Raw genomic sequence first — 13,680 nt, forward strand, 5'->3', positions numbered from 1 at the left:
CCGTTTTTTTTTTCTTATTTTGAGTCACAGGGGCACAAACTACCACATCCTTTGTGAAGAAGGAACACAAGCGAAGTCTTTTAAAAATGCAAAAACAAACTGTGCAGATGAATGATCACTTCAGAGGAGGGAACATTTCCCCTAGCTGCTTCAGCTTGTAGACACAGAGCCTGACAGTGGTTGCAACCATTTTTGCTTCTTAATTTGCACAAGTGTAACTATGGATGACCATCAAGTTCAGCTCACTGCACATCGAGGGGAAAAGTCTCCTGACTTTCCCACAGACAGAGGAGGCAGTGCACTGGCACGAATAATGCAAGAAGTAATCTATGAAAGGCAGAGTATATCTCACATTTCAAACAACGATGAAGCATGACGACCACTAACTCAGAACCAAGACAAGCAAAATAAACTATACTTACATAGAATGATAGATAGGAAAGAGATGGCAGCTTGTAAATCCAGGAACAGTGGAGAAGAGCTGTTTTAAAGTCATTCAGGGCTGACTGTGTTTAGCTGTGTGAACGCCTGTGCCTACCTCACTCTGACAACAGAGAACCAGCTTCCTCTTTTCTCTTTCTAAACAGCTGAGAAAGACGTGCAGCTGAGCGGCCCACAAAAACATGCTGCTATGGAAAGTATGGTGGCTGCTTCACACTCTGAATAAAGCAGCACCTTAGCACCAATGCCACAAAGTGGAAAACATGTCATTGTGTTACCAGTTAACAGGTCAACACATCATGGATACATTAATTAAACTTACATTAATGTGTGTATTTCTTTATATAATGTGCAAGAATGTTTAAATTTGAGTGTGTGTTTTAGTTTTTTGGGTGAAAATAACTACGAGGTACAAGGTGTTGTGTGTGTGTGCACGCATGTGAGCGTGCAAGAGACAAGGGGGATACATGTTGCAATAAAATAAAATGAGAGCACAAACACCAGTCATTGCATTATATTCTTATCTCATAAATCCATTCAGCTTCACTGTAAGACGTCATGTTCTAGAGAAACAGGAGGTGATGTGTCTGTCTGTGGTTTTTGTCAGAGTCTTAACTGCAGCAGTCTCACATCTTGACTTCATGTTGACTGTGTCACTGCCCTGTCTGCTCTTATTCTGAGGTCCGTTTGTGTGAACTCTAAAGATCACATGAATAAGGTGTCAGGCCTGATGTTTCCATATGACATGTCATTTACAAGCAGCTAATGTGTACCATGAAAGAAAAAGGGACCCTTTAACAATGTGTTGTAGAAATGAGGGAACTTATTATTGTGAGTAGGTGTCATAACATTTGTTGTGAACTTCACTTTTTCCTTGAGGTGTATTTTCATGAACATGAAGTAGATTTTGACTCAAATAATCACGTTTGAGTTTTGTGTGTTGATTTTCTTGCTTTTTTTTTTTAAATGCATCTTTATGTGGTGTGTGTTTAATTGTCATGAACTCAATGGAACAGACATGCATTTTCTTCTGATGCCACATAATCATTGAACGCCCAACAGCAAACTCTCAAGATTAGAGTTCTTCACTCTCTTCCAGAGTTTAGGATTTTGATTTCTAGCCACTTTGTTTCAATTTTTCTTTGGAATTGATTATAATGTTTGTTGTCTTTTTTGCTCGTAATCTCGACGACATTGGAAATGAGAAAGACCACAATGGTCTTAAACTGCTGGCAGGGGGGGGGGCAGCTTTTTGTGTCTTCATTGGAGAGATATGACTTTGGATGGAGCCAGGAATAAGGGAGGGAGAGAGTGGGGAGCAACAGGTCGGATTCAAACCTGAGGACCTCCGTGCATGGGGCGCACGCACTAACCACTGCACCACCAGCACCCCCTGACAAGACTGCTCTTGAGCACCCAGGTCATGTGATATTAACATTTCAGAGGTAAGCAGAAAGGGCTCTAGAAGAGTAGCTCGCTTGTTTGAAAGAGAATAAAGACTTTTCTGTCTATATAATTCAATCCACAGGTAAGAAGCGCGAGAAGACACATATTCTCCAATAATTTTATTCATAATTTTAATATAAACAGTTAATTGTTGAATAATTTACACACAGCAAGATTTTATTTTCATATCATTGCAACATTTTCTGTACATGTCACTACTTGGCTCTCCTTTGAAAACATAGAAAAAATAAATTGTCAAGCGTTCATTTAGTCATGGCACATTTTTGATCCTGTACAATATGCATGTATTTCTGTCTCTCTGTGTGTGTGTGTGTGTGTGTGTATGTGTGTTCAATATGTTGATATACATAAAGATAATGGCACATTTGGATCCAGTGTGAGGGATGAAGCGATCTCTGCGGGTTGCGGGTTTTGGACTGTACATACACACATATACACCTGCTGTCTGCATACGCATCGATGTCTCAACATAATGTATACATAACATATTCCAAAAAAAATTAATACATCAGCATATTCATCGGCAATAAATGACATTTATAAAGAGGTATCCTGCAAGACTACACACAGCATTCTGGGGACCACCTATGTGCACTGAGGAGAGAAAGAGGACACAGAAAGGAGGAGGAGGAGGAGGAGGAGGAGGAGGAGGAGGAGGAGGAGCAGCAATCAGAGACAAGAAAGCTGTGATAAAGACTTCAACCAAGGACAACACAGACAGGACTCCATAGAATTCAACAACACACAGCACAGGGAACAGGACAGAGATAAATAGAAGGTATCTGTGTGTAAACTGGAGCAGACCACTGGACTGACAGATGACTCCTAAAACTGAAGAAGAGGCTGCTTTTCCTCAGACTGTCTGTCAACGGTTGATCTCTCCCTAATTGATAAGACAAAATCCAACAGGTCATCATTACACTTCTGACAGACAGCACTCACTTCAATCTTAACCTGAAGGTGGATCACCTTTACGCTGAGCCTTTAGAAGGAACAGTTTCGGAATTAAGTTGGATTGCTCGTATGTCAGTCACATTAATGTCTCAACTAGCTGACTCTTAGCTTAGCATAAGGGGAAACTGCTAGCCTGTCTCTTTCCAAAAGTATTAACGATTTCCTGGAAACATTTCTGGACTAACTTATACACTTGTTTCACCTTATTATTGTTTAGGCCCTTTAGATTAAACACACAACTACAATGACATTATTTGACCAATTGTCTGGCAATTTCAAAACGTTTTTTTCTTACATTTAGGAGTTTTCACATGTTAACTTTCCAGTCACCATAACACTACGGAATCTGGTAGAGAGATTTTAGAACTTTTTGTCAGAGCCACACTCTCAGTTTCTGTCTTTTTATTCAAAGCTAAAGCTAATGAGAGGCTGCCACTTATTTTCAATGTCCTCTTTTTTAAAAATTTTTTTTTTTTACCTCTGAGCAAGAAAACAAATACCGGTAAGCATATTTTCCAAAATGTCTCACCCTCATCCTGAAACATCTCCAACTTTACAGCCTAAACCTAAAGACATACGGTTGTTGATCATCATTGAAATATTCTTTTTTTTTTTTTTTTTTTAGCTTATTAAGGGTTTTATCACTAATGTTTCCTCTTCTTCAAAAAGGATGTGCAGTGGTCTTTCCAGTTTTCACATACAAAATAAAAACACATTTGCAAACAAAAACACATCTTTTGTCAGAAACAATTTCATATAACAACATCTGTGATGGGTGACATATCTGTGACATGATAAAAGGCTTTTCGGGTGACATGCTGCTGTAGCGGGGCGGTTGGGGTAAATGCACAACTTCCTGCTGAACGACCAACATTTGGAACATGCATCAGAGCTGGGGTTGATTTTGAGTGATTCAGGGCCACATACTGTTAACGCCTTCTTTCAACAGAAGTAAGCCCTCAGAATGCAGCTGTGCAGCTCCTGTTAAAGACACGGGCAGACTCCACTGCTTCTCTGTGTAGTGGGTTGTGATACGAGAACAACGACAAAACGAAACAAAAACATCCATCTTTAAAATTAAAAAAAAAAAAAGTTATATACACATCGATAACAATGTTAAATTCATAACGTACAAGAGTAATAAAAGTACAGTCAGATAAAGTAATTGGATTTGCCCTCCATACTTTGGCAAAAAAAAAAAAATAGAAATCAACATCTCTAAAATGTAATACTTTTTTCTTTTCTTTAAAACAAAACAATAATACATACAATGCTTTGTCCGCACCCTGCGCTTTCCCTACAAGCATGCTCTGTCCAACCACTTATTAGGTCATCAGAGGTGAACAAAATGAGCCCAAACTTCCCTAAAGTCAAGTGCTTTTGTTTTCCAGGGGGCAAAAGGGGGTCTCTTTACTTTTTTTTTTTTCAGTGAAGAGCTTATGAATCTAATCGCAGAAAAACTGAAAGCATTTCAAATAGAAAGATCCAATTTTAATGCAAGTATTCTAATCATGGAGTTTGTGCATGTGCTTTGGGGCATCGCTGCTGTCAACAAAGACTGATGAGAAGCAAAATCAGTAAGCATGAAATAATCAAGCTACCTGCTGGTAAAGATCATTCATTTCCATGCACAAAGCAAGCTAGAGCTTACCAAAGAAGAGACACAAGTTCAACACTTCTCTATTGGAGAAAACATCGGTCCTATCACCCAATTTACAGTATTTTCCCACCGAGCAGGTTGATAATTTTACCTGCAGAATACTTAAAATATTTTTGTTTTTTTCCTTTTCATGTCAGGAGGAGGAAAATCCTCTTCAACGATTGGTGGAGACATGCCAGTCAGCGGCTGTTCTGCTCTGGGCGGGAGGGGAGTCAGGGGGGCTGTTAAGTCTGAGCAAGGCACTATGGGTCATGGGAGGCCCTGTTTGCTTTGCCACCCCTGAACCTGCTATGCTCCCATCCAACCTCTAGAGAGCAGTCCAGACCACAATCAAATCAGAGTCAGGGAAAGGAAATGATCTCATTGGGGCAAAAAGATTTTAGATATTTTTGGAAATAGGGATCTTTGTTTTGCTCTTGCAAGGATGCTGGAGAATTTCCGTTTCAGTCAGAGAAGGTCAAAGGTAAGTAGATATCTTCTTCCTCCTCATCCTCCAAAAAAAAAAGACTCAGGCTGCCCCCATGAGACAAGAAGTTACAATTTAGATTTCATGTCTGTTAAAAGTTAATATGGCACACAGGATTGTCCCAGTTCAGCTTTTTCTTTTCCCTCTCCCTCTCCAGGGGAGAGAGGGACAGTGAGAGGGTGGGGAAGTCTGATCAGCCAAAACAGAACCAACCCATGGCATTGACAGAAAATAAAGGTCATCTCTTGATATTCACAGTAGAAGAAATATATATACAAAACAAAAATCAGAACAGAGAAACAGACTAAACAAACAAAACCAACAAGGACTGGAGGAGACGTGGGAATTGAACCCTAACTGTTTAGAAGAGGAGTCGAGGCTTTCTGCAAGACAACAGGTTCAGTTTTGATGTGATATAAAAAAAACTCAGTGATCACAGATATGCAGTGAGAGTAAGGATACTCATGCCAGAAATACAGTTGAACCGCTACACTTAAAGCACAATCGTGTATTTGGAGAAGGGGAATACAAAGCCTCAAGCTACTCTGCTTCTTCCAGTGCCCAGGGGGGAAGCCTCTTGTGAGTCATTTTATAAACAATACAAATAAACTTTGTAGAGGAAGTCAATTTACTGCCCAATTTCTCTACTAATGTATTATTCATAATATTATAAGGGCCAGGGCTAAAAATGATAAGGTTTAAGGTATCCCTGTTAGAGGGCTATTTGTCAGCAGTAAAAACATCCGACCAACCAACAACCAACAAACCAGATAACGAGAGGGATACTGATTGTGTATCCTGAAAGTTGTTTCAGAAATCGGTCACATCTGACAGGAAATGAGCTTTAAAAATCAAGCCATTTCAAACAGAAGCAAACCAAATTTTAGGAGTCTTGCTCCAAATAATTTCCACTTCTTCCAGGGGTCATAGAAAGCTTCCCTCTGGGGCAAAAGATGAAGAAAAAACGACTGAAACAAGGAGGAAGGAGGGGTTTAGATGATACCACAGGTGAAAGGAATTGATCAGCAGTGTTGGTAATGTTTGATAAGGTGATATTTGTCATGAAGGGATATATTAAGTGACTGACTGGGGGAATATTTAGGCTCTTTAGACTGATTCCTCCATATGCACTGAGGTAGACTCTGGCCAAACACAAAGACAACAACATTTCAAAACTAAGAAATGGACTAACTAGCACTCCTGCTGCTCACCCACCAGCTACTACACCTGTACAATAACAAACGTTTACATCGCTTCACTCTCAAAACACCTTAAAAATGCGTGACTAAAAAGCTAACTGTGTTTTTCTTACACAATGACAATGATCATAATAAAATAAATATCTGGTATTTCAAAGATATGGGCACCATCGTAATTAAAAATTGCATATGCGTGTGAAGACCACCACAAGATAAGCAACCTAGGTCGAGGTGGAGACGAGAGCTGTGTCCTATTTCCATACTAAATACTGAGTCTACGTTGACTATGTAGTGAGTTTGACTGGAAGATTGAAGGCGTACTAAAACAGTGTACTTTTAAGATCGAGACTAAGTATATCGTATGAAAGTTTGACACAGCTAAGTTACACCATTTTTCTGTCATGTATGCAAACTGACGGGCATCGTCATTTCTTCTTTTTTTTTTTTTCTATAAATCTTTTTTTCTGCTTTTATTTTCCAAACTATGTCACAGATTATTTACAAAGTACAAAAGCCCAAAGATTGTAACTCCTTGGAATAATTAGCTTAAAATCTACATCATAACCTCAGGCGCCTCTAAGTGCCAACAGCTCAGACTCTGGCCGCTCTGCAGTGTCACTGCACGAGCACAGGGAGAACATAAACGTTCAAACCTTACGCTGGCAAACAAGCCCAGATAAAAAAATTTAAAAAAAAGTTAAAGAAGAAAATCAACCAATACAGCCAACAGGGATGACTTCTCTTACAGCGAGGGACACACCCTACAAACACAAATGCAGATGCAGCTTGGATTTTATTTTGTGTCTCTTGCCTTGAGAAAAAAATACAGAGAGAGCATAGAGGCCTTTCTATGTTTGTGTGTGTGCGTGTGTTTTACTAGCCAATGCAGCTAGTCTGGACGTGGCTCTGGGTTGGAGAAGGCACTGTTATAGTATGGAGGCAGCTTCTCTGCTTTCTCTGATTCTGTGGATTCTCCTTGTTGACAGAAAGCTGCCCTAATTTTGGCTAAACTATACATGCTGAGCGCTGCTCGGATAGATTGGCAACCTCATGGTTCTGTGAGTCCAGAAATGGAAAAAATAAAATAAAATAAAAAGGTTCATCTCTACATGTCATATGCCATATTTCACTTCCCACGTCATTGAATGCTGTGGTTAGACAGTGAGAGGAGAATATCTGCTGTGTGACTCTGAATGAAGGACCTTTGTCATTGTCAAAATAAGACTGAGGACAATGAGTAAGGGTACAGATAACAGGAATGTTTCTCATTCCCAGAGGGAGGGACAAACTAAAGATTGAAGAAGAAAAAAACAAAGCCTTTTGTGGGTTTATTCTGACTCTGATGGTGTGTGTTGATGGCATCAGCTTTACGAGCAGTCAGGCGAAAAAACAGAGGAAATGAAGGAACAAGGAGTTCCAACATAACCCTGTAATGTCAGACCTGAGTGAAATAGCTGCTGCACACTGTGTCCTGACTGCATGTGATGGCAGAGAAAATAATAGGATTAACAATTGCTCACACACTCCCTCTCTCTCTCTCAGACACACTGAAAGATAGAGACACAGAGAGAGAGAATGTCCCCCTTTCTCTCTCACTTCACTACCTGCTGTGGACTGAACACAGTTGGAATTTTCCGTATATTTCTCCAGCCCTTTCTACATCTCTCCACCCCTCGACCACAAAACGTGGAAATTTCCAGCAGCCTGATTTTGAGCAGTGAGCTCAGCAGCCAATGGGAAGAGCTGAGTAGGGGAGAGTGTGCAGGAGGTGTGTGTGGTGCAGAGGAGAGCTCTAACAGGGAGAGGAGAACATTATGTGTCAAATCAAAGAAAAGCAACCATCTTAAAGGTAGATTACAGGTCAGATGGGAAGGGAACGCTACTGCTCTCTGATTTAAATGAAGAAGGCTTTTATAATAAAGAGAAAATTGTCCACTGCACCTGCACTTTGCTTAGGGCTTAGGTATTAAGCCCCCCCCCCCCACACACACACACACACAACTGATAAGCCATAACTGTTACACTAACACACAAAAGTACATTCACCAGGCCAGGACAAAGCTTTCCACACTCTCTAACCTCTCGGAGAGTTCACAACAATCACGTGAAAGACGCAATAAACCAGCAATAACAGACACATAAAAACCTCCCGCGTGACCCGACCAGAGAGAGAGAGAGAGAGAGCGAAAGAGAGAGAGAGCGACAGCAGACTAACACTCATCAGGTGCACTTCTACCTAGAAAGACCTCTTTCCCATTTTATATAGCTTTTTTTTGGTTATTCCATTTTTAAACTTCCTGTCGATGTTGTAGTTAAGGTGCCTCCAAATGCTGAAAGCTCTCAGTGGGGCCGAGGTTTATAGAAAAGGATGCAGTCAGTTGACAATATCTGAGGGCTTTGGAGGCCTAAGACACAGAGAGCACTGATGGTAGATTAGTGTGATTGTTGGGGCTATAAAATTACGAAAATTTAGAAAACCAGAAAGAAAAAAACAAAAAACTGGCAAAACAAAAATACCAGCAAAGCTTCTGATGAAAAATATTACAAATATGGCCAACACGCACAAACTATTTACAAAACATCAATATGTCATATATTATATATCAAATATTGGTACTTAAAACACCAATATTCCATATATACTATATATATTATATTTATTTATATATTCTATACCCACTAAAATATATCAAAGCAGCAGCTATTGGTCAGTCTGAGGAACTCCTTTGTCCAATTCTTAACTGTTTAAATATCCTTCAGCCATATAGTGAGGACACAGAAATAAAACTGAGAAAGAAGAGAAGAAAAGAGAAAACAACAATAAAAGCAAATAAATTAAAACCTATTCACCAAACACCCGATGAATCTGTGTGTAGTTTGGAATTCTGCAGAACAAAAAAAAAGGAAAAAAGAAAAAGAAAACATTCCTCTAGGAATAGATGTTTGTTCTAGGATCAAGTCTTTGCAAGTCATCCCACCGTTCCAAACTGATTAAGTCACTGTTCAAAAAAGGAAATTAGTATAAGCGCTGTAGACACTTATCTTTGTTTATAGGCCACGTACAAAAAGGCCACTATCTGAGTAACAAGATTTCACTTGGAGAAACAAACACAAAGCAGAGAGATGTGGAAATGCAGATTGATGATGGGGAGAAAAAGAGGGGACAAGTCTTGAGGAGGTTGAGCATAAGCAGCCATCTTGGTTGTCTAAGGTTTGTTGTGTTCACAGTTTTTCTTTTTCTTTAAATGTTTCCCTCACAAGGAGTCCTGGAAACGTGGCATTAGTGAAAAACAATAGATTGGTAATATTGTAATAGAAAATCCGATGTGTTGTGGAGGAAGTAAAAAAAAGTGTTACACCATGTTTGCATCCCTTGCTTGCCTGTGTGTCGGCAGCTGTGAGAAAGAAAATAAAAAGTCCTGAGATCTGTGTTGTTGTTTTTTGACGGGTTCTCTAAGAATAATCAATCATTAGAAAATGATGCGAGGAACATGAAGGATACAGAAAAAAATGGACTGGAAGAGAAAGAAGGATGGGAAGTGGAAGGGGATAAGTTTAACAAGTTCTTCTAGGAAACAGGAAATGTTAGGAAGGGCTGGATCTGGGCAACGATAAGATTCGTCCGTTTTTCTTGCCACCGTTCATGTGTGTGTAGGGGACATGTTCCTCATAGTTCCCCCTTAGGGCCACCGAGGGCCCGCTGTCCCTGCCTAAGCTCTCCTCTCTCTGCGAGTAAGAAGACGGGTCCAGAGGGATGCTCTCCATGTTGTCCAGGTCTAGATCAAACTCCTCTGTCTCTGGGACTTTGTTCTCCTCGCTGTAGAAGAAGGACAACTCCTGGAAAGACGGGTGCAAGTCCTCCCGCAGCATCTCGATGATCTCGTGGAACATCGGTCGCATCTTGGGGTTGTACTGCCAGCACATCTGCATTAGGCTGTGCCTGGCAGAGCGAAGAAAGAACACAAAACCTTAACATGTGGAAAATTCCTGAGTCCTATCTACTTGTCTTTTTTTATTCAGTATAGCAATTGGCTCCCTGGTTTTATCTGGAATTTCAATGCAAGTCATCATGTGACACACTGTGTGTCACTTTATCTAGGCAGGATACAGGGCAGCAAAAAAGCCCAGTAAAAAATACCCAAACAATCAGTTGTTTGTGTTATTTATTTAAGAAATTGATTTAATTTAGTTTGTAAAATTACCCATAAAATAAATGTTTTTTTTATTTTTTATTTTTTAAACATTTTTATTTTGAAAGGGTAATGCTCAGTAAAAGGCAGGTGTATCTTCAAAATCAGGGAAAATACTGTGCTTCTTGTTAATTTAGTACTTGACTACTGAGGGCAAGACGTTTGCAAATCCTTTGTTTCTTAAGCAGACTAAATGTAGTGACTTAATAACCTCTGCTTGTAGTTTTGTGTATGAAAAGCTAGCAAATTGTTGCATTAGCTTTATTTATTATATTTATTGATATAAATTGATTTAATTCATTGGCCAAACAAAACAATGCACCATGATTATGGTTGTGTTATTTGCCATATAGCTCGTAACAAGTTGACTGCACTAAGAAATGCTGTTAAAGAGGGTTTGTTCTTTAAGACAATCTATTGAAATGCCTCTGATGATGAATTAGTAAAAAAAAGTGACCAATCACTTAAACATCATTTAATTATGCTTGACTGCAGCACTGACTATAAGCTTATCATGTTGTTAAAACACATTTGAACTCATGATGGTGCAAACAGAAAATCTATTTTGTGTTTTTTATGGTGAAACATTTCATTTGGATATCCAACGATATTTAGATTTCCTAAATACTATAGTGGTATTTTAAACGTCAATCAAGATTTTGTGAACCATCAGACTTCGAGCATTTATCCTCTGGGGATTCTTGATGCTCCATGGCACTTTGAGTAAAATACTGCCGAACTGGGTTTCTGTATTTACTCACATCCTCTCGGGGCAGTTCTCTGGCCGGTCTAAGTATCCTCCATCCATCACAAACTTTAGAACCTGTTCGTTGGATAAACCCTGGTAAGGCTGCTCTGCTAGCGTACTGATCTCCCACAGCACAACGCCAAACGACCTGCACACACACAAGAACAAGCACACGTTATTTAGTGCACCAGTAATGTAATGCAGCATTGCAGGAAGCAGTCAACAACTGCTGAGGTGAGACTTGCCAGCAGTCAGAGTGGGCAGTGAAGACTCCGTCCTTCAGAGACTCTGGAGCCATCCACCTGACCGGGAGCAGACCCTTCCCTCCTTTACGGTAGTAGTCAGTCTCGTAAATGTCTCGGGTCATACCAAAGTCTTTTTGAGAAAGAGAAAAGAAGTGAGTCAATTTTAACTGTTAGCAAACAGTCTAACTTAATAAAACATTAAACCACATTCAGTACAGTACCTCCAATCTTGACGGTATAGTCTTCTGCCACCATGCAGTTCCTGGCTGCCAGGTCTCTGTGCACAAACTTCTTGGCATTGAGGTACGCCATGCCGTCTGCAATCTCTGCTGCCATCTGGATCATGTCCTTCAGCGTAGGAGGAGGACGGCCTGTCGGGTTGTTCTGTAAAAAAAAAAAAAACACAACAGAATTGAGATTGGTGGTAATGATGACCTCCACTAAGGTAGATTTTTAGAATGCAGAGACTTACCTCAGAGTCAGGCCTTAGACTACGCAGGTAGCTCTTTAGGTCACCGTGGGTCATCAGCTCCATCACCACCAGGCTGGGCTGACCTTTGGAAACCACACCTAGCAGACGTACCTACAGGAAGAGAAGACAAGGATACATGATGCACCTCATGATATTAACACATGCACTGGCTGACAAGGAAAGAAGACAAACATGTTCTAAATGAGTATTCATCTATTTAAGTCTGTGAAATTGTCACATTAGTACAGGTGGGACAAAAAGGAGTACAATCCCCAGACTGTTAATACCTTATAAATACTGGCTAAGGTTTAAAAATGTATATCATTTCAGTATTTCGCTAAAGTATGGGTAAGGTCAGTATGGGTCAGGTATTACCCCATCTTTTAAAAAAACTCTTACTGTTAACCACGCAGCCAAGATTACATATTTATAAAAATCCTCCCTCTTTTTGTTATTAAACTAATAAAGAGAGCCCACGATGTGATTTCTGAACATGACAGAAAGACACATGGCAGATCAATCGGTGCTCAGTTCAGCTTCATAAGATATAATTGAGTTAAAAGGTTTTTTCCCCCCAAGTCAAACTGTGTGTCAATATGGCTTCCCCAACACATTAAACAAGCTTTGAATGTATGAGTCACATGTTCATGCTGGGTTGGACTACATGATGGGAAGCTGTGATACACTGCCGTTCACAGGCTGGTATTTGTGAGTCAGTAATGAAGCGGTGTAAAAACTGTTTGGAGGTTGTCGTACCACATGGTGACAGCTGAAAGCCTTCATCACAGAGGCTTCGTTGAGGAACTCGATCCTCTCACGCAGGCTGGCTGATTCATTGACCGTCTTAACGGCTACGTGTGTATCAGGGTCTCCTTTGATGATGTCCTTGGCAATGCCCTCGTACACCATGCCAAAGGTGCCTTGACCCAGCTCTCTGAGCACCTGGATCTTCTCTCGGGGGACCTCCCACTCATCAGGAACGTACACTACACAAATAAAGTCAATGTTATGATTAGGATTATTTTCACAAATCCTCATGAGGCAGCATTTTGTCTTTTAATTTTTTTAAAACAGTTAATTTTTTTCTTCCTTTTATCTTCCAAGCTTATGCTTTAAAAGCACAATGTGTTGATTTTCCTAAACATAGCAGTGTTTTTTTTCATGATACTCTTCTTACCGTCATTGGCACTGAGGTACTCAGGGTTTGAGGAGGCGATAAGGGGTCCTGTTGGGCCCTCTGTTTGCCTATAAACAACCAAAGAATGACATTATTGAACTTTCTCCTGTCTGTTTAGACCTCACGGTCAACGTCTTCAAAATAAACATCCTCTACTTCCAATCCAACTACTGCTTTGTATAATGAATAAACACCATTCCTTCACTGGGGTCATATATCGTGACATGCATGTTTTAAGCAACAAAAAAAAGCTCACTTCTTCTTTAAGATCACAAAGACTCCTCCTCCCACGAACAGCAGCAGGATGAAGCAGATGACTGGGCCGATGACTATCCAAATCAAACCTGGGTCAGCTGTAATAAAACGCAGGGGTAACAGGTCAGTACATTTGAAAGACGCAGAGTGTGGACGACAGAAAAAAATGTGTAAAACAATAAAAAAAACTCGAGAACTTTGTTTTTAAATATATAAGTGACAAGTAATCTTAATGAAGCTCTAGAAAATGTGCATGTTTGTTTATTTTCAAGATATTCAATTGAATTGAAGTAAAACAAATGATAAAAAGTTTGTTGCAATGAAAACATAACATTTTAGATCTTTTAATTAATTGGCTTGTTTGGACCTTGCTAAAACATTCAAAGAGGAAATGGAATCAATGTGG

General features: G+C 39.9%; 1 protein-coding gene across 1 annotated transcript in view; it reads right to left on the minus strand.

Annotated features, from left to right (window-relative positions):
- Window positions 1-1,991: 1,991 nt before the first annotated feature.
- Window positions 1,992-13,680, minus strand: part of insrb (insulin receptor b) — an 80,063-nt gene continuing 68,374 nt past the window's right edge. Inside the window, exons 16-23 of the mRNA XM_065955874.1 lie at window positions 13,276-13,372; window positions 13,020-13,087; window positions 12,599-12,828; window positions 11,843-11,953; window positions 11,592-11,754; window positions 11,371-11,500; window positions 11,139-11,273; window positions 1,992-10,127 (exon numbers count right to left, since the gene is read on the minus strand). Coding sequence (XP_065811946.1) covers window positions 9,773-10,127; window positions 11,139-11,273; window positions 11,371-11,500; window positions 11,592-11,754; window positions 11,843-11,953; window positions 12,599-12,828; window positions 13,020-13,087; window positions 13,276-13,372 — 1,289 coding nt within the window. The 3' untranslated portion in view covers window positions 1,992-9,772. The remainder of the gene's footprint in view (window positions 10,128-11,138; window positions 11,274-11,370; window positions 11,501-11,591; window positions 11,755-11,842; window positions 11,954-12,598; window positions 12,829-13,019; window positions 13,088-13,275; window positions 13,373-13,680) is intronic.

The sequence above is a fragment of the Labrus bergylta genome, chromosome 6 (assembly GCF_963930695.1).
Source record: "Labrus bergylta chromosome 6, fLabBer1.1, whole genome shotgun sequence".
Lineage (NCBI taxonomy): Eukaryota > Metazoa > Chordata > Actinopteri > Labriformes > Labridae > Labrus > Labrus bergylta.